Consider the following 20431-nt stretch of genomic DNA (forward strand, 5'->3'; position numbering starts at 1 on the left):
CTAACTGCGGACAAAGGAAGATGAACCAAAAGCATCATGCATCACAAACATGGCCTGGTTGATATCATTCCTGATCTTTTTAAGGCTAGGCTAAAGACAGTACAGGATGTTAATCCATGCTTCTTAAAAATACCTTTCCTTTGGGAGACAGCTAGAGCTTTAGCATGACATGAGAAGATGGTTGCCCCAGCTCAGGCATCTACACCAGGCACTACCAGCTCAGCACAGTGCTGAGAGGCAGAGAGCAATCATGGTGCATGCCATGTTTTACTGTGCTTTCTCAGCAAGCTGGCAATGACAACAAACAGACTCAAATTAATAGCAGCTGTATGATTATTCTCAAAGCAAATAAATGTAATGGAAGCAATGCTGACTTTCCAATCAGCTGGAAAACTGTTCTTTGCCAGATAAAAGAGTAACTCTTTTTTTATTGTGGAGTTTTTTAACAAATACAAAACCAGTAAGTACTTACTGGAATGAGAAAACTAAAAAAGTCTAATGGATCATTGAGTTTTGTTGCATTTGTTTCCACAATAAAAAAAAAGTGACATGGTTCAGTGTTCCAAAGCCAACCTTCCTAGTACATCATAATACCAAGCTTCTGCTCCCCCAGGGTAATCGATGGAGCAGCTTGGTTCACTTTTTCAGATAGCATCAATGAACCAACACATGCCAATTGACAGAACAACTGCACCATCTTAGAGCACATCTGGATTTGTACAAGTCCGACAGAATGCAACCTAGAGGCCCAAGCTTGCTTACATGAACTGGAAAATGGAGCAATACCAAGCTTCCTGGTAGCATGTAAAAGATCATTAACACAGCTGCCAAAGCACAGCTGGTGCTTCTTTCTACTTGTTTTTGCTCCTGTGACCATAGCAGTATAATTATGGGAGTGGGAGGGAAATAGTCTAAATACTCCTTTAAACCTTTCCCAAATTATAGGCAACATAATCCTCAAGATGAGAAACAAAATGAGTCTTGGGTCTCATTTTCACTGGTAATTGTCTCAGCAGTGAGAACTATGAAGCACATATTGTAGGAACACTTCCATAAGTTATAGCACTGTACCTTCTTGTGAATGCCTCATAAGACACAGAAAAGTGCATCCTACTATAAAGGATAATTTGCTACACTAATATTATCCAGCTAGAGCTGAAGTGAATCATTAATCTACATAGGGTTAACTACTGAAGCAGGAAATCTCATTGTGTCCGACTCCCACTTGCGCTTCTATTTAAAAAATAAATCCTTCAGTTAGAAAACATTCATGTAAATCAGAATATCAGCAAAGAAAAAAGATGGTACCACACAGTTCTACAGAAGTATTTCCACTTCATTTTCTCAACAGAAAAATTTATTTTCCCTAATGGAGGCTTCCATCAACAATCTGGTGTAAGCTCTGTATCTACTTGTTTACTATTGTTGTATTATGTTGCTGATTATTATTGCAGTTCAGTGTCAGTACTTAGGTAAGGACTAGTTTCCTTACAGGCTGGTATAAATACTGTCACACCATATGACCTTTACCATGACAGAGATTTATTTAAGCAGTTATTTAAAAGTGCTGATAGGGGTAGAAAAAGCACTGCAGACACCCCTTGTCCCACTGTGAAAACCATCCAGAGGAGTCGAGGCTACCTCAGAACACCCTGAGGTCAAAGGTGGTTATTAGCTACAGGGGGGGTGCCCTCATTAAGAGAAGCTGAGGAAAGTCTATGCAGAATTCATTATGGGATGTGTTAAGGGGATTGTATAAATGGATGAGACTTACAATGGAACTGTTTAGGGGAAGGAATAGAAGTAGATCAAGGTGGATCAAGAAGGAACAAGTATAAGGTAGAGGGAAAAGGAGATGAAAGGAACCAGTTGACTACAACTAGCTGGCTGATCAGCATGTTAATCCTGACCTCAATCACTGAAGTCTATCCTATTTTCTCACTAAATCCTGTTTCTAAATATCTTCTTTAGGTATGCTCTCTCTCTCTTTAGTGGGTGTGTGTGAATAAGAGCTAACTTCAAGTTGCATCCATAGATGTATATGCCCCTAATCCTGACCAGCTGGAGAGGAAGAAGAGGGTGAAGCAGGCTGCACTGTGTTTGTGTTCATGTGGCTGCTGACAGGGCACCGTAGTCTATTTATGTTGCTCTGTGCAGTCATGTGTGTGTTTCACTCTCTCAGGAGTATGAGCTCTGCCTTGCTACAGTCTGAATGTGAAAACAGACACAGGCTATTCTAATACCACAGGTGATCAAGAATCAGAAATCACAGACATAAACAGATTCTCCATGCAGAAGTGTTCCTCAGTCATTAACTTATATCTTGATACTCACATATAAAAAACAGCTGTTATATATGCAGCACATCATGCATCTTAAATATCATATTTTCACTGTTTCTCATTTTGGATTGGCCTCTCCTAAAGGTTTAAGACATGAACCAGGCCAAATTCAACTACTCATTAATTGAAACAGAGATTGTGTGAGTTTTGAGAAACAGTTCCTTGTGTTCTCAGAGGCCAATTTATGAGGTCAGTAATACTTCAATTCGTGGATACTGTTATGGATTATTGTTTGGGTTTATTAAGTATGAAATAGAGCAGACAGTTTTGATGCAAGAATTTTTATACAATTGGATATTTAAGAACAACAAATCTTCTCATTTTAGTCTCACATCCAACTCAGACAGAGAAAAAGCCTTCTCTAGAAATTGAATGGCTTTCCAGATTCCTCAAATGGCCATTTAGCATGCATTTTTTCTATTACTGTCCTTACAGACAGTGGCCATGATTTCAAATATTCTGCTCAAAGTTAGAACTTCTGCAATTGAAAATGTTGGCCTGGGTGGAAAAAAAATATACTTAGCAGGATTCCACTACTATCAGCTTAGAGATCTGAACATCTCCCACCATGCTGCAGTTTGCCTTTAATGACAATGTTGCTCCTGTACCTCTCAGCTGCTTCCAACTGAAATTCTGCTACCATATGGGGAATTTGGGATGAAAGAAACACACACTTGATTCCAATATAGATTTGATTTTTTTTTCTTTTTCCAGTGCTGAAAGCAATTTTAGCAGGGCATCATCAGTCCAGAAAAATTGTAAATACAAAAAGTTGCAGCTACAAATGCCATGCAAATTAAGATATCCACAGCACTTCATGGGAAAAACTGAGAAAGATTTTATCATAGCCAATCTTGAAAAGCTATAGGGTGGGTGCCTCCAAACTAGTTGCAAATTAATCTTTTCTGGTTAGGCAAAAATTCACTTTTGTACAATGCTCAGTCCCATTTAGTTAATGCCTGCAGAACATTAATTTTAAAAAAACTATAAAAATACCTGAACTTAGAATAAGCTCAGCTTTCTCCCTTCCATGTATGCAACTGCTGGAGAGGCACAAGTTCTTTTAAGAACACTTTCTTGTCTGTGACAAAAAACATATTGTACTAAGACTTCTCAACTTTTGTTCATGTTATAAGATGCCATTAAAAAAAATTAAAAAAACAAAAAACCGCAAAGTCTATTGAAAGAATGCACTTTATACAATGTCAAACTGTAAAGCACTCAAGTTGTCCAGCTGTTGAATATCTGAGACACATTAAGCCAAATGGAAGGAGTCAGAACCTATGAAGTTTCTGTCAATGTCAACTTTTTTCTTTGTAATTTTCTCAGTTTGTTTTCTCCTTTACCAACTGTCCAGCTATTTGTGAAGGCCTCAAAAAGAATCACTGCTTTCTCTTGACTATTTTTGCTGCTCATCATTGGCCTGCTGTATACCAGAATAGAGGGCTGAAGTTAATAATCTCTTTTCACAATACTTTCAAAAAATAGCAGAAAGCAATTTCTCTTTATTTTCTAAAGTTTATCACTTCTTTCCATGCAGGGAGACTATTTTGAGAAAAGGAAAATTTATGAAAATGCCAATATCCAAACTCTTCTTAAAACCTGGACAAGAGGTGAGGACAGAAATGGTTGTTCCTCTATTTTGGTACTTAAAACACCAAAAAAAAAAGTCCGTTTTAAAAATTTTTCTAGATCCAAGGATAGATGCTCAGCCTGGGTCTATTAGCATTGAGATTACTCAGAGTGAAGCATTCTTACTTCCTTCAGTGATGTTTCCATGCAGGGTCCTCTCACGAGCTCTCACTTACTCATACCAAATCTGTACATTTTAATGTGCCTATCACAACAGAAGCACTATTTCACAAACATCATCAGCTGCAAAACTTATTTTTTCAAGTAAGCTTCTTCTTCATCATAAACTATTTAAAGATAATATATTTCTTTAATACAAATAACAAAATCTGCTCAAGACTGAGAATCCTATGAACCCCTTGCTTATCTCATCAACATTCTCCCAGGCTCCAGAACTTTCTTTAGAACCAAGACAGCTAACAGCACAAAATCAGAACACAACCTCATATTCATGTCAGAATGTATGTGTCACTGGATTCAAAGGAGAATAGCTCTCTTCCTTAAAGCCAAAATTAGCAAAGTGGAATGTATATGTATTACAGACATCCAGGGAAAATAAAAGGTATGTAACCTCAAGAAGAAAATGTATAAATTCTCAACACTGTTCAAAATTTTTGGTACTGTGTATTATGAACTGAATCTGAAAGGATTTGGTCACTTAGAAATCTTTCTGGCTAAGCAAAAAGCAAGAAATTTATGGTCTGATTTAGGGGTGAGCATGAAAAAATGGGCAAAATAATCTTGTAGATATTCATATAATAAATTATAATACCTCTTCAACACAGCTTACAGCACTTTGTTTGGTGGGTATTACAATTCATCTTTCAATACAGTGATTTCAGAATGCATTTTAGACAACTCCCTCCATGTACTATTGAACGACTCACGAAAAACCTTCTCTTTTTCAATGCTGTGGCAAAGTCAGCTTGAGCATCTTCACTAACATTTGTTTGTTAGAACACCTAGAAAGCTTCATGCAGCAGCCTCTTCAGGAGTTAGGATTGCCATAAAGGTGCAGTCTCAGTCATTAACTGGGGAAAAAGATAATTTTATTTTCCTTAGGCTTTTGTCTGAGTGACATCAGTGGGGAAAGCTTTATTCTGAGACAAGAAGGGAGCCCTGGGTAAAATCTGTTACTCATTAGTGTGCACACATTCTCTCCTTACTGCAAATGGAAATCAAGGTGGAAAAATACATAATCTAAAGTAGATTTGCTAATAGCATATAAAACGGGTAGTTCTTAAAAATGTTTACTGTAATGTCAAAATATTTACTAATGTTCTGTTTGTTTTTGTGATAACAAATAATTTTTTCTAGGTATGTTTGCTATAAATCCTTACTGGTATATTTATATGCAATTTTTTTCTTGTTTTTCTTTTTGAGTTTTTCAAATGCTTTCATTATAAGCTGACTTTAAGTACAATAGTCTTACTTTTAAAAGATATAAAAATTACATACTAATTAATAATGTAAAATAATTAAAAAGTAATCATAATTTAAAATACTATCAGAAAGGTAAATTACTCCTTTTTTCACCCTATAGATATCTATTTAGCTCATTACCAGAAAACTGTAAAACTGAAGAACTTAAGGGAATCAGTAAAATGTTAAGATTCAAGCCTATGAAGGTAATAAAAAAAAGAAATAAGAAAATAATGAGTATTGCAACTAAAATACCTGTCTAAAGGTTGGCTGCGGACTTTTTTAAAATAGAACACCTAATTCCTTTTTCTTTTTTTAACTGATTCAACAGTCATTTGTATGGTTTTAGTTTCATCTCTTTTGGACTGTCACTTCAACAGTTCATTTACCACTTAGGTGTAACTGAGCCAGAAAACTGGCTTAGTTTTGAGAGAATTTGTTTTCTGAATTCTCAAATGTCTATATAACTTCAAAATGGAATGAATCATGAGCAAGAAGTAGTAAAAACAAATATTGAGAATGACAGCTCTATGTTGCAGGCTTGGACTGTAGCTCACAGATCAGTACCGCACTCCTTGAGGTTTTACAATGTTGAATCCAACACAGAGTATTGGCTGCCCCCTCCCCCAAGCTGGAAATAAAACCTCACACAAGCAAGCCAAATCAATCAGAAAATTGATCTGGCAGAAACCACACCCAAAAAAACCCAAAACAGGACATAGTTTTCAGTACCAAGGTACACGTGGTTTCCTGCATGGCAACACAAATGCTAGTGCCAGAACAAGAAGTACAGAAACATCTCCCTCTCAGCAGGGAGGGGAAGAGCGGCAACCAGGGAATTGCAGCGTGATACTCTCAACAGACTTCCAGTTTTTCCATTTTTTTTCTCTTTAGACAAACATTTTTGAAAATGAACGAAACTGCCTGTCATCTGTTGGAGAAAAGTCCAAGTTTGGACTAAACTTCATTTCTGTTAAACTACTTTCTGGTTTGGGAATGAAGAGAAGCTTTAAGCCTTACCTTTACAAAAGTAGTTTTGAAAGCATTTTAAGCCCACAGTTATTAGAAGATAAAAGAGAGAAGGAAAATATTAATTGAACACCTGAAGAAAATGCTTGCACATATATAGAAATTTAACACAAAAATACCAAACAGCACTTCATTTTACTATACTGGTTCTTATATCCCAAGACTAAACAGTACAGTTAACTTGCTCTTCATTCCTTTACCTGTTCTGATATTTGATATCAGAAGGTATTCAACAGAAAGCTGGCTGTAATTTTTTTCCCCCAATGGAAAATGTATTTGATATTTCAGAGAAGAGAAAATATAACATTAAACCAAATGTTGCCCAGTGATATGCATATTCCTGTGTGACTATGCAGCTAAATGTGTAAAGACTACTTTAATATGGCTTTGTTTCTCAACATGTTTTGATTCCTTAACCACTGTGCGGTCAACTGTCATAAGTTAAAATAAAAACCCAGAGTTTTGTATTAAAAGATGTTGTCAAATATCATCTGATTTACCTCTTATTTCACTATGGCTGTAACATTACCTTTAGTCAATCCCTAAAGGATGAGTTGAACTGGACCTTTTTGTGGGGTTCAACTGTATAAACACCCAAACAATGGACTCCACTAGTAATTTGAAAGCAGATAACAGGGAGATTGTTCCAGAATCCAAAAATCATGCAACAACTTTGAAATGGCCAAGATTCAAAGGTCTGGTTATTTCTTCTTTAAGAAAAAAAAAATAATTAGGAAATAATTAGGCAGGGATGCAGATTTAGTTAATTCAGGGGTCTCTGCCACCAGTTTGCTGTATGACATAACTCCTGTAATAAGTGTTCTGAGTATCCCTGTATCCCAAGTATCCCTGCCTTTGGAAGGGATAGTGACTGCAGTGATTTCTACATAGAGCCAGAACACGACTTTTTAAACTCCTTCCTCCCTTCCTACAGAAGGGTAGGGGACAGGATGAAAAGATAAGGTGAAAGAGCTGAATGCTGTCAGAGCTTAGGGAACTTACAACTGATGAAGTCCAGGTGTTTTAGAGAGAAACAGCTTCATAGCTGAATCAGTTATTCTTGCTCTCGCAGCTTACAAGGCTCTGTAGAGCGTACTTCCTTCTTCTTCAGATATGTATTCCTGGAAAGCATCACCTGGACACTGAACTGATCCTCCACAGTCCCAAGCAATTAAGAGATAGTTATTAAATCCAGAAATTTCTGCCAGAATATTAACTCTAGGTCCACCTGCGTTCCACACATCTACAATTCACATAAAATACTCCAGCATAATTTAAAAAATATGAAATGCACAGCAAAAAAGCCTAATTCCACATAAATATGCTCCTGGCACAAGCATCTGAGCAGTATTAAGGATATTGCCAATATCCTTGTTCCCTAGAGTAGTTGGGAATTTGTTAATAAAAGTGTCCTGATGTGTGTAGATATCAGAAACAGATGGGCTGACCACTTCACCTCAAAATGCCAACTGGTTCTCCTGTGAATTTGCCAATTTTCTTTAAATATATGCTACTAATCTTCCACATCACTGTGAAATTAAATCCAATTGAGGATTTAGAAATACCATGACTACGGGGAATATGTTCTCCCTGGACGTCTAAGCATTTCTGTTTTGCCAGCTCCCTGCTCTGAAATCCCTGAAGAAAAGGCCTATTTTCAGTCCTGCTAAACACTGCACTCATGGGATCTGAAGTACCTCTGTTGCACTTGAACTGCCCAACACTCTCAAGGCAGAGCAGACAGACCCTCCTCAGTCAGCAGGAATAAGGGCTGCAGAACAGCAGACAGCTTCTCTTGGTACCCAGCCCATCTGTGAACCCCGCCTTCCAAACTTGGATCTACCAAGGCAGCTCAACATGTCACTCTAATCTCCATTTAAATTCATGTGAGAAACTCCCAAATAAATCTGTATTTTTGACCTCCTATGCACTTGCTGGATGAAAAGCACTGTAAAAAATAATCTCGCATGTACAGGCATGAATGGAGTTCCATAATTTTCTTGTGATATAGATAAGACTTGTTACAATGGCTAAAAAGTGGGAAAAATGAAGGTTAAGAGCAAATTATCAAAGATGCTCAGTACCAGATAGTTCCAGTTTTCAACTCATATTTTAATATTATATGGAGTAAAAATTTCAAGCATACTTCAATGAATTAGAAACCTAGCCTCCATTATAGATAAAAGCTCTTTGTAAGTATTAAGGCAAAATTCAACTGTTGAGAGAAAACAAGAAAAAATACTACATTTTTCCCAACTGGACTGATAATATTTGGGCTTGTTCTAACATTAAGTAAACATTACTTCCTCTAGTTTATTAGCTAAACAGAATACATTATTTTTATATGGCTTCCCTGCACAACAAAGTAAAAAAAAAGTCACTGCCCTAAAAGGCCAAGCAGTATATAAATGAAGAAATTGTAATTATTTTTCTGATTTTTTTCATGAAATTGGGATTGCTAAAAGCTTTCCATGTACTATCATAATTACCAGTAATAACATAAGAACTAATGCATTCCTGCAATTTTCAGTCCATTACTTGTGGATTTGTCATTTATTTCTATCACACAAAAGGAAGTTGAGCATTTTTATACTTAAAGCAAGAATTCATCAACACAAACATAGCAATTACTGAATCTCCTAAAAGCCAAAGGTAAAGAACGGAATTTCTTTTAAGTGAGATCCCAGAGATATCTGGTGACCTTCACCATTCATAGTGACTCCTACACAAAACAAAAGCTGAAAGAAAAATTTCACATTCCACCGGTTACTTTAATAGTCTATAATGATCTGACTATGAAATTCCTGGATAAGCAAACAAAAACTCATAATACTTCTCAAGACACAAACAACACTTATTCCTCACTGAGCAGTCCAAAAGCCATGCAAATCGCAGCAGACCTTTTAGTACATTTTGGGGAACAATACTTGCTCTGTTCCTGTATGGTGGTGAGTGAAATCCCATGCATTCCTAACTAGATGGGTTACTCAGCTCATAAAGGGTGTGCCAGATAGCGTTAGTGACACAGGGTCTTATCCCACCTCTCTGACATCCACAGAAAACTCAACACTACTTCTATTCCAGCCAACAACAAACGAATGGGCTTAAAAGAAGGTATCAGCTTTAGAGCTGCAGAAGGACTGCCAAGTTTCCTTTGAACAGTTAGTAATAGGACATGGGAAAGAAACAGGGTCAGACTTGATCCTTGTCTCATTTTTAAAAAATAGTAACAAAAAACCCCAAACCCACGCCACACACAGTGCAGCATTCTCAGACCACTGTCAGCTGGCACATGGAGAAGCCTTTTAAATACATTAGAACAACCCGAACTTTTTCTCCAATATCCTCATTGACCCTTTAGTTGCTAGCTTTTAATATATAAGAAAACTTAAAACTGTCAGAAATTCATAAATTTGCTAATATCTGATAATAATCCAGATAATGAAATAGCAGGAGAAAAACCAGGAGTTATAAAGCCTAGTTTAAAAGACCTGACCTAAACAACCATACAAATAAAATTTCTAGGGTGATGGAAAACAAGGATGGGAATTTACTTTTAATGCCCCAGAGCTACTTGCATATTAACAGTTCATAAGCTACAAGAGGCACAATTCCTTGCTGTAAAAGCAAACCAGGAAATTAACTCTGAAAACTTAAAAGACATGTTAAAAAAACCCACAAGCCTCTTTAATGCACAGGATTCTATTCTCAAACTTCTGTAAAAGTTTTAGCTTTCCTGTTTGAAAGAGAAATGCACACTGAGTACTTTTGCATATATAAGGCCAAAAAAGCAGATGTAAGATTGTTTCTGCCATTAGCAATGAGGGCTCCAAAGCCAGAATGCTAATAACACTTCTACGATTCAAAGGCTCTTCCAGGTATAAAAAAATCTCTACCCTACAAGTACTTCAGTTTTACAGATAAAAGGTACTTAAAACTGCATGACTTCCTAAAACTATATATGATTTTTTTTGGGGGGGGGGGGCACATTATGTTACAATGAATGGGTCAGTCATATCCATATGAACAACAGAAAATTATAGGAGAATTTGGTCATGTCTTCATATAGGAAAGCAACACAGAGCAAAAACTTAGATAATCCAGGTGATCTATCATGCAAGAAAGCAAGCCCAGGAACAAACAAATAGAAGCCTACCTGTTGGAGGTCCAATGTAATGGTCACATAATGATACTCAATTCCATTCTGGATACTAGGGCTTTGCCACCAAGTGTTCTTGCCATCAATTGCATTTGCTATTGGGTGTCGTTCTGTTAGAACAGCAGAAACATATAAATTTCAAAACTATTAGAAAATTTAGTTATTTTTAGATCTGAAATCTACATTTTACAGCAATCACAGAACTAGTAAGGCAGGATTCAAAAAGAAAAAAGAATAAACTAATTTTTCTTGTACTCTTGGGTCACCAGTCATGCTTATTATTACTGGAATACTGATCTAATATTAGTTATTTCATTTTGGTTATGATCACAAGGTCATTCAGAACATCTAATTGCAGAAAGCTCTCCTGATGCTACAGAAAATGCAGGCATTTAAATCAAATAAACACTTCCTACACTCCTCCAAAATTTCAAGTACTGCAAAGTCATCGAACGTTGCAACAGAAACAACAAATCAGAAACCTGAGATATGGTGTGCAAGAAATGCAGAGATTAAAGTAATACTGGTACTGGCATTTCTAAGACATTTCTAAGCACACCTGGAAATAATTCAGGAAATAATTCACAAATCATTACAGAGGAAATGATTCAGAAATCATTACAGAATATATTCCTCAACTGGAAAATTTTCTGACTCACATACATGCATATAAAGGTTTGTTTGGTTATAATGCACATCAAAGTCCAAGATGCATTATTTTTCATGTCTATATTTACTCTGCTGTAGTGTCCCAAATGATTCCTAAATAAGAGGGACACAAATTTATTTACAGAATTGAATTTTTCCTGAATTTCAAGATCTTCTACATTATCCAAGTTTGCTTACTTAGTACTTTAATATTATTAAACTGAGAAAAATCACACTCAATGTTCCCAGGTTATTTTTTGTGTTTCTTTCCTGTACAAAATAGAGAATACCAAAATCAAAATTTTAAATGGTACAAGGATCTATATTTTGAAGTCCCTTATTTTCCAGAGTGAGCCTCTACATTATGAGGAAAATAAACCTAAGGAAATTCATATACAGTAAGTTTCTTCTATGCAAGTTCTACTTGCAAGAACATGAATTAGAAGAAAACTCTACTCCTCTTATGAAGGATGACTTTCTAAACTCTCAGGTTTCCTTGGTATAAAACTGGAATATGATTCATTACCAGCTGGGCCTAGAATTGCAAGTAATTACTCTATGAACTGATTAATTTACTTATTATTTTAATTATTACTTAAATCAACCAGCCAGCTTGATAGTCTTTGTATCTCTGGTTTTTTGCTATATCAACCACCTGTGGAGAATAGGAGTCCTAGCTCATTAAGAGAAGCCAGAATGCCTGAACATATTTAAAGACACAATTGAAGGGCTTGGTGGGAGTGAGTGAAGGCATAAAGGCTCAATATAGAAAATGCCAAAAATTTCACTTAAATATTATTCAATAGTATTAGTGGGCAGCAACATTTGCAAGTTAGAATTCTGGTACTACAACTGATAAAGCTATAGGTAGCTTTATATTGAAAAGAAAAGCAAAGCAGACCCCATGCTTTACATGCTATCAGTTCCCACAGCTCCAATCATTTTCTCAAATTTTGGCTTTAAATGAGTGGCAGCAAAAATCAGCTGTAAATCAAATTCAGTGATTTTCAGTGATTGTGACAGAAGTTGTCTAATTGGAAATTTTGATCTAAGTCTCTCCAGATGAAATTGATGTAAAGGTAAATCATCTGAAAGAGGATTGGGAGATGAATCAACAATTAACTGTAATCACCATTATGAAAGTTTAATCATAATTAATTTGAAAATTGATTAATTGCTGGCATGTTTAGCTTATTTAAAAAATAAGGGGGAAAATACAATATTTGTAAAAAGGACTGGATTGCAAATGCAGTTCAAGGACCAATCTCCCTGATGGATGCCAAGAGGGAGAACTTAGAGAGTGAGCCCATCAAACTGTGCTCTTTAATTTGGACTCATGTGTGATTAACCAGGGAATTTGTTTTCATTTCCTACTATAGTAATTAAGGGGAGGCACTCCAGACTCACACATTCCAGGGGTATAATTTAAAGTCTGGTTATATTACATGGTTCTCCTATTAACAAGCCATCTCTGTTTAAACAAGGCACTTCCCTTTGCCAAATGAACATTTGAAGACCTTAAAATGAGATATGATTGTAACAAAAGACCAGATATGATGAAGCTGGACTGACTGAAGTTTAGAAGAGAGTAGGAACAAGAGGAAACATAGATATAAAGCATTCAGATGGGGTTTTTTTAATATAGACACATATATGTCTGTGTGTATACACATAATTTAGAGTACACTGACATCATAGACAAGACATAGCAATATCTCTGGTTTAGGTTTGATTTTTGAAATAAGCATGCTTCATATAAGAAAAAAACTTGGGTAATGTGCATGTGTCTCTAAATTCCCATCTGTAAAATAGGAAAGTCTTTTGTACAGTCTCTCTGCCAGCTGGAATGCTTCCAAAACCAAAATTCTGCTCTGAGTGAAACACACTGCTATAACGTAACTGGATATGTCTACTGCTAAAGATTCTTACAACCTTCTTCAGAAGGTGGCATTTTCTGTACGTAAAGAAGACATTGAAACTTGGAAAACAATCTGGAAAAAAAATAGGTTGTAACTGTCTTCTGATAAATTAAGTAATCTACACTCCGACAATTACAAATAGCTTTGCAAATATAAGATGAGGAATAATGGAGCAGAAAAAGAATGCATCTGAAGTTTGCAATGGACAAATAACTGTCCTCTCCGTGGTGTTTCACCATTAACAATGGGAAATACCAAAATAAAACATGTGAACAGGAGTCTATGATTATTCTGAAGCAAATCTGAATCTCTGTGTAGCACTAGTAAGAGCCCAGGTGAATTTAACAGACATTAAAGCCTCTAAAGAGAATTCACAGAATTGCAATTCATGAAGTTAGAGTTCTAGAAGACAAAACCTATGCGGAGAATGAAAGAAAAGATAGCTTAGTGTAGAAACTAGACAGAGCAATACCATCACATCTCAATTAATTAAAATACTTTTTTTAAGAAAAAGGGAATAATAATCCATTACTTGTATTGACGGAACATAGGAAATAGGTAACATGAATTTCTGCAAGGAGATGCAGATTAGCTATTAGAAAAACACTTTGTTTGGAGCGATGTAATGCGGGAGCCACACTAAAAAGTGTCGCCATGGGAGGAAGTTTCTAAGGAGAATCCAAACAAGCCTCTGTCTGGAAAGCTACAGCCACAGATAGCTTATTCTGTCTAGAACTAGCAGACAGATTAAATGTCATCTTTTTTCTTTTTATCCTGTGGTTTTAAGCACATGCTTAAATGTCATGAGGTATAAATGTATCTGAGCTAAGTCTTATTGAAACACAATTGGAAAAAATAATTGTCTTAATGTTTCTGTGTCTGTGCTTCTTCCAGTGTTTTATCTATTCCATCAAAAGCTGCCTTAAGTATCCCTACATCCTCTACCATCTACAGTGCCTATATACCCATGAAAATCTAATAATGCTAAAGCTATTCATGTCTTTCACAGCAAGGTTACATGAAATGAAACTTGTATGACTTGACTAGGAAATTTTCTTAGTTCTAATGTTCCCAACTACCAGAAGTAGGCAGATCTGAAGTAGACAATGACAAATTCTTACTTGAAAAGTGATTTTCTTTCCAGGTAATCTTTGAGAAAATAGTGTTAGCAAAAATCAATTTTAATATTAAAAACTAAGCATTAAACCAAGCAGTGCTCCATTACTTTATCTTATTTTTTCTGGCTCCGGGAAAAACTGAATTTACCGGAATTTCAGATATTGCTTAGATTGGCCAAAATTCTCCAGTTCCACAAATAGGTATGCAGGTAAAAGTCAGTTACCTGGTTTTTATTCATGGTTAGTGTCTATCAAAAGAAACAGCAACAGCTGTAGATGCTTAGTTTTTTAAATCTGAATTTAGGTGCTCTGTTTTTTAGTACCTGAATCAGAAAGTTCCGTGGGAGGAGTACCCATTTCAGATACAGATTTTTAAATACCTTTGGAAGAGATGGTTAACCTGATTTAAAAAGAGACACACATTTCACAGTAATCAGGCTGATGAACTACTGTTTTGTTTCCTGAATATTTAGACCCTTTGGAAAAAAAGTCTTTTTAAAGGAACAAAATGAAAATGGCACACATACGATGTGGAACTCGGCTCCTTTGATCACAAATGCGGCACTGAGGGTTCCTTGCAGGCTGTCCAGGTACATGTTCAACGAGTTTGCAGTACATTTCCCGCCCCTTTTCGCCACAGGTAGCATTGGTTGTGATGAGAGCATTACTAGCCAGGTTCAGCACTGCAGGAAACAGTCCTGAAAATAAAATAAAATAAAATAAAATCATAAACAAAAGCAACAGAGGCAAAACCAAGGTGAATTTAGCAGAATAATCACAAATTAATGTAACACCTGTTACAACATTAAAGCAAAAGCCTTCATTTTCAACAGCTATGGAAGTAAAAAAACCCAACTTTGATGTGTATCCAGAATTTAGACATCAGAACAAAGCCATTATATTGATGGGTTTCTCCCCATTCTTCTAAAATTCAAATTGCTCCCTTCTGGTTATATCATGAAAAACAGCAGGATGCCAAAGGAGAAAGTACAGAAACATACAAAGCATCATAAAATTTTATGTTTCACAATCAAACCTTGTGTTCCTACACAATTGGCCACTGCAACATTGTACACAATGTACCCATGAAAACTCTTTATCATTCTTCTTTTCTGCTGATATCTCCATGGAAAAGCTTTTTCTCCACAGACTGCAGCACTTGCATTACACTGTATTACTGTTCTGCTTAGGACTTCATAGATACCTTTGTCATCAGAGCAGCTGGGTAATTCATCCAGCAACATGAATAGCATATGTCATGCTTCCCTTTCCTCAAGAAGAAAATACGACATCATATCCTTTATGGTAGTGCTGTTGTTATTTTTCCAGGTGCACATGCTGAGTGATGTATTATAATTCTCATTCAGCACAGCATTTAAGCACGTCTGAGTGCTCTGCTGAGCAAAGTTATATGTAGCAGTAAGCTATAAAGATTATAAACCATATGAAGAACATTCATTTAGGCGGGTTACTCTCCTTCCCACTAAGTACTGATGAAAACCTTTAAGCCGTAATAAAATTGATCCACAGAGACAAACTGATTGTATGTGTTAAACATATATATTAGTACCCCTCTCATTAAATCAACCAGTTCTGTATCTTCAAAAGCAAATTTGCCATGGCTACAGGTTAAATCAAAAAAGCCCAACCCAAACCAACCAACCAAAAAAAAAAAAAAATAGGCTGATGTATGGACTCTTGGGATCACTTTTAGATTAATTTTACGACAATTTCAAGTGGTCCAAAAGTCACTCTTTTGCAATTCATCCAGCTTCCAACCCTATTACACTATTATAACCTTAAAATAAGGTTTTAATAAAAACTGAATTGGTCATTATTGAACTCTGATAAAGCTCCCTTTATAATGGCATTTCTTTTTGACCTCCTCAAATGGACAACACTCTTCAACTGACTCCTTTCAGTACTCCTTTAACTCCAGTATCCTGCTTGTCTCTGCAATTAACCTGTGTGCCATTTAATTACCAAGCTTGGCTGGACATGGTACAGCTGTCCTTTGAAATTGTCTCATGGTCACTTTAAAGCCACGTGTAAATATACTGCTTGAGCAAGAAAGCCAATTAGTTACTAGCCCGTCCAATTTGTGCAGTCAATCAATACTTGAGATTTTATTGACCATATAGCTTGCTCCTTCTGTATAGATTAAAGCTTATTTTCATCACATTTTAAAATCTATACAGTTGTTCTTGTATTTTTATTCACTGCACTCAATGGTGTTTTCTGCCTTCTGTGATGGGGCCACATGGTAAGAATCTGTATAAGCATTAACACAGCAGATGAATTAATAGCTGTGGAACTTCCTATGTTGACTGACAGCCTCATTATTCTCTTTTTAGGCTGTACAAAGTTAATAGTCCAGAAGCCAGAAATCATTTAGTGTTAACAAAGAGTCTGGCATTTGGTTCAGAGCTAAGTATTTTAAGCCCTCAAAAGTGAACCTCCTACAAAGGACAGAATGATGCTACATGCAAAGAATTGCAGTACATGGCATCAGGAGAATAAATCCTTCAAGAAAGAGCTGAAAGAGAGCAACCAAAAAGCCTCCAGATTCACACAGCTATAAAAATATTACCTGTTCTATGTCTATCATAAATCATACCATTAATCTAAGTTTTAACACAAACCATAAATGTAAGATACATAAATAAATGAAGAGTACTTAAGAAACCCGTTTATTAGAACATAACTTCACCTTTAGGTCACCTCTTTAACGTGCAGAGCACCTCACAGGAAAGCTACCAAAAGAGCCTTATCCATAATGAGGCAACAAAACAAGTATTGGGTGTTTCACTGAAGAGCCCACGTCAAGATGCCAGCACCTCACAGAGGTGCTCCACACTGAATTCCCCACAGGCTCAGAGTGACAGGCAGAGACCAAAAGATGCACATTACAGCCAGCACTTCACCTTTTGCTATCGATTAATTCCTCGACCCTGGGGTTTTGACAAGTAGTAATTAACAACTTCATATTTGAACTTTTTTTGAAAATCTTTATTTCCAAGGACCAAGGGGCTGGGCTCAATAGGCCTTATGAGTCCCTTCCAACTCAAGATATTCTACGATTCTATATTATCTCTTTGTACAGCCCAAAAGAAGGCTTTGCTTTAAAAGAACATTTGATGTGCAAGCCTGAAAGTATGGAAGAAGCAATATTATTCATATTGATTTCTAGCAGTTACATATAGATATACACATTTTCACAACAGAGGCATGACATTCTAGCAATACAGAAGATTAAACCATTTTATTGAAAATTTTAGCTAGGTCTTTTGAATATGAAATAAAAATGTGTATGTTTATGATGCTAATATATCTGGTCACATTTTATGAGTTTCACATGTTAAAAATTCATCTTTCAATCATAAATTCACCAGAAAAAAAAAAGTCAAGAGAGCTCTACATAGCACAGTTAATTTCTTTTTGCCTTGTTTTTCATTACAATAATCATACACAAAAAATATTTTAAAATTGGTGCACTAGTTTAGCATATCTTCAGTTCAATTTCCCAATAAATTTTAAAGTCTTTTGTCATCAATCCCACCTTGAATTCTATGGGCATCCTCCCATCAAACACTTCCAAAAATATGATCTGCTAAAATTATTACAAAGACTTTTTCTTTCTTTATTGCCAAATGACTTTTGTAAACCTTTGCACCAGTGAAAAGATGGATAAAATGCCTCTGAGTCACAAACACATCATCTCTATTTTGTGTAGCTCAAGTGCAAGCAGAAAAATTCTCCCTTCAACTGCCAGCTATATCAGTCTTTTCCATCCTTTTTGTCACTGGCATAAATCATATTAGCAATAATTTCTATCTGTTAAAAAATAACAAAAATTTTTTTGCAATTGCATGAAGGAGACAGGGAGAAAAGATTGGCTTTCAATTAGGTAGTGGTTTTAGCAAACTGAGTTCAATTTCTGCTTTTCAAAGGACTGCTCCTGTGTGAAGAGAAAGTATCAGATTCTCCCCTGTGAAATGGGCAGTCATCTTTCTGCTCAACACTTTGTTTTTTAAGCATGGAACATATTCCATTAAGATTTTAGTGCATGGAAATCCAATAGAAAGTTTGTTCAGTGTTGGCAGGTGATTAAACTATGAAAGGCAAATAACATAGAAATTCATCAAATTATTTAAAGTGGTGTACAATACACAGGTAATCAAGCATGCTGCTCAAGTCACTAGAGAATTAATGGTAATAGGTTTAGCATACATTTTCAACAGAAACAGTTCTAGAAAAAAAGCTGTAAAAAGGAAAAGCAGCAAATCAGCAGGATTTTCTTGCCTGCAAACCCCTCTGTACTCAAGTTTTACACTGCCACTGTTCTAGTTAAGTAGCTGTGGTACTAACTACATTATCTTTTTTTATAATGGCCCCTGGATTGAAGAACATCTAGATACCTATCTTAAAGATAAAAATAGGGACCACTTGGGATCTGTGGTTTTTTTACAGATGCCTCAAAAGCCAACCTTTATTAATACTAAAATTTTCTGGAGACGCTGGCAAGCATGTCAGTGATTTAGTGAATTCAACAGATTTAGACTAGTAAACAGACTTTTACAAGATTCCACAAAGGCCATTAAAGGAAGTAAGCCATCATAACACAAGAAGGAATGACCTCCCATGAGGTCAGAATTAAAAAATGGAGAATGGCAGTGGAAAACCATAGCAATCCTATTCTGTTCCAACAGCACCATAAGAAACTTACAAAAGAGGATAAAAATTAAGATAACTGCTTGTTGATTATAAAAATTATTCACGAAAATTAAAATAAGCACAGACCACAGAATGGTGGAAAAATTCCACAGAATGGTTTGCCTAGGCAATAAAATGGCCTATGAAATCAAGGAATGGAAATTGATACACAGGAGGAAAATATGATTGCTTCTGCACTAGCTATTATCAGGCCTGAAAGAGTTATTATTAAAATTTTAGTGAAAATATTAGCTCGAGGAACAGAAACAAAACGTCATCACATTATTGCATAAATTCATCTGTAGTGACAACTCAAACACTGTATGGTATCCCTCACCTCTCATCTCCAAAAGGATATGGTAGAGCTAAAAAAATAAAGTGTGACAAGCTGTGTCACAGCTGTGGAACAACTTCTGAATGTGATATGAATAGGCTATGAGTTTTATACTGGAAAACAAAGAGATTGGGAGATGTATAAAATGACATAACCGCATACAAAATCATAAATGGGTTTAATAAGTCTATCTTTGCAGTGAACATGGTAAGTTTAGTTATCCTTCTACCACGAATTGAAAGTGTTGAGTCAAATTATCAGACAAGAGTTTTCTTCACGCACTGGGACATTTTTCCTGTTTATAAATGAAATTGCTTTTCAACATGATAGCAATTAAATTCTAGAACAGATAAATAAGCTATATAATAAAATATTTTTATTCCAAAGGCAAGAATGGATAAAAACCCAATTAGATTAATACACAGGGTTCATCCAGAGCTGTTAAACGTGAATGGCTCATGTTCAGTTGCCAGTTCAGAGCATCCCTAAATCACTAGTTGATGCAGGGTTTTACCCAGGGAGACATCCCTGTACTCCTTCACATTTTTCCTTAATATTGCTGCTGATAGGTATCTGTAATTTTTTATTTACTAAGGCTGGTAGCATATACATCCCAAGATCAAGATTCATCCAAAATGAAAGAGAAATTATAATCTTAATTTTGTGTGGTATTGCTAATGAAACTGTAATATTTTTGCCAACATTCAATTCTTTCACTAGCCATGGTTCCCTATACTACTTCCCATTATTACCTTGCACCCAGAGAGGTTTTCTCAATGGCTACTTATTCTATGGAATAGATCTTGTTCTGTAGATCCTCTATAGAACATTCTTTTGAGCCTTTTGGCAATTTCCTTGCAGTTTTCTGCAAAGCAGTATTATCTAATTAATTTACTTATGCTTTCCTTATTTTCCCTGCATACAGGGAAATAACAGCCCAGCTTCATGTGTTTTCTTTTATCTACTTTACATGAGTTCCCACCAGCCTTCAGCTCCTATAAGCTCCATGAGTACTGGTGGAATAAAACCTACCAATCTGATGCCTGGCACCCTGCCTGTTTTGTCATGCCCTATTACCTACTCCCTTGCCAAACTAACAGATTTTCCACATGCTT

The 20431-nt window shown here is 35.9% G+C and overlaps 1 protein-coding gene across 1 annotated transcript in view; it reads right to left on the reverse strand.

Moving 5' to 3' along the window:
* LAMA2 (laminin subunit alpha 2) overlaps positions 1-15372 on the reverse strand; it is a 254837-nt gene extending 239465 nt beyond the window's left edge. The window contains exons 1-3 of the mRNA XM_066546117.1: positions 15306-15372; positions 14797-14967; positions 10582-10694 (exon numbers count right to left, since the gene is read on the reverse strand). Of these exons, the coding sequence (XP_066402214.1) occupies positions 10582-10694; positions 14797-14967; positions 15306-15372 (351 nt within the window). The remainder of the gene's footprint in view (positions 1-10581; positions 10695-14796; positions 14968-15305) is intronic.
* Positions 15373-20431: the final 5059 nt, after the last annotated feature.

This window comes from Molothrus aeneus, chromosome 3 (assembly GCF_037042795.1).
Source record: "Molothrus aeneus isolate 106 chromosome 3, BPBGC_Maene_1.0, whole genome shotgun sequence".
Taxonomy (NCBI): Eukaryota; Metazoa; Chordata; class Aves; order Passeriformes; family Icteridae; genus Molothrus; species Molothrus aeneus.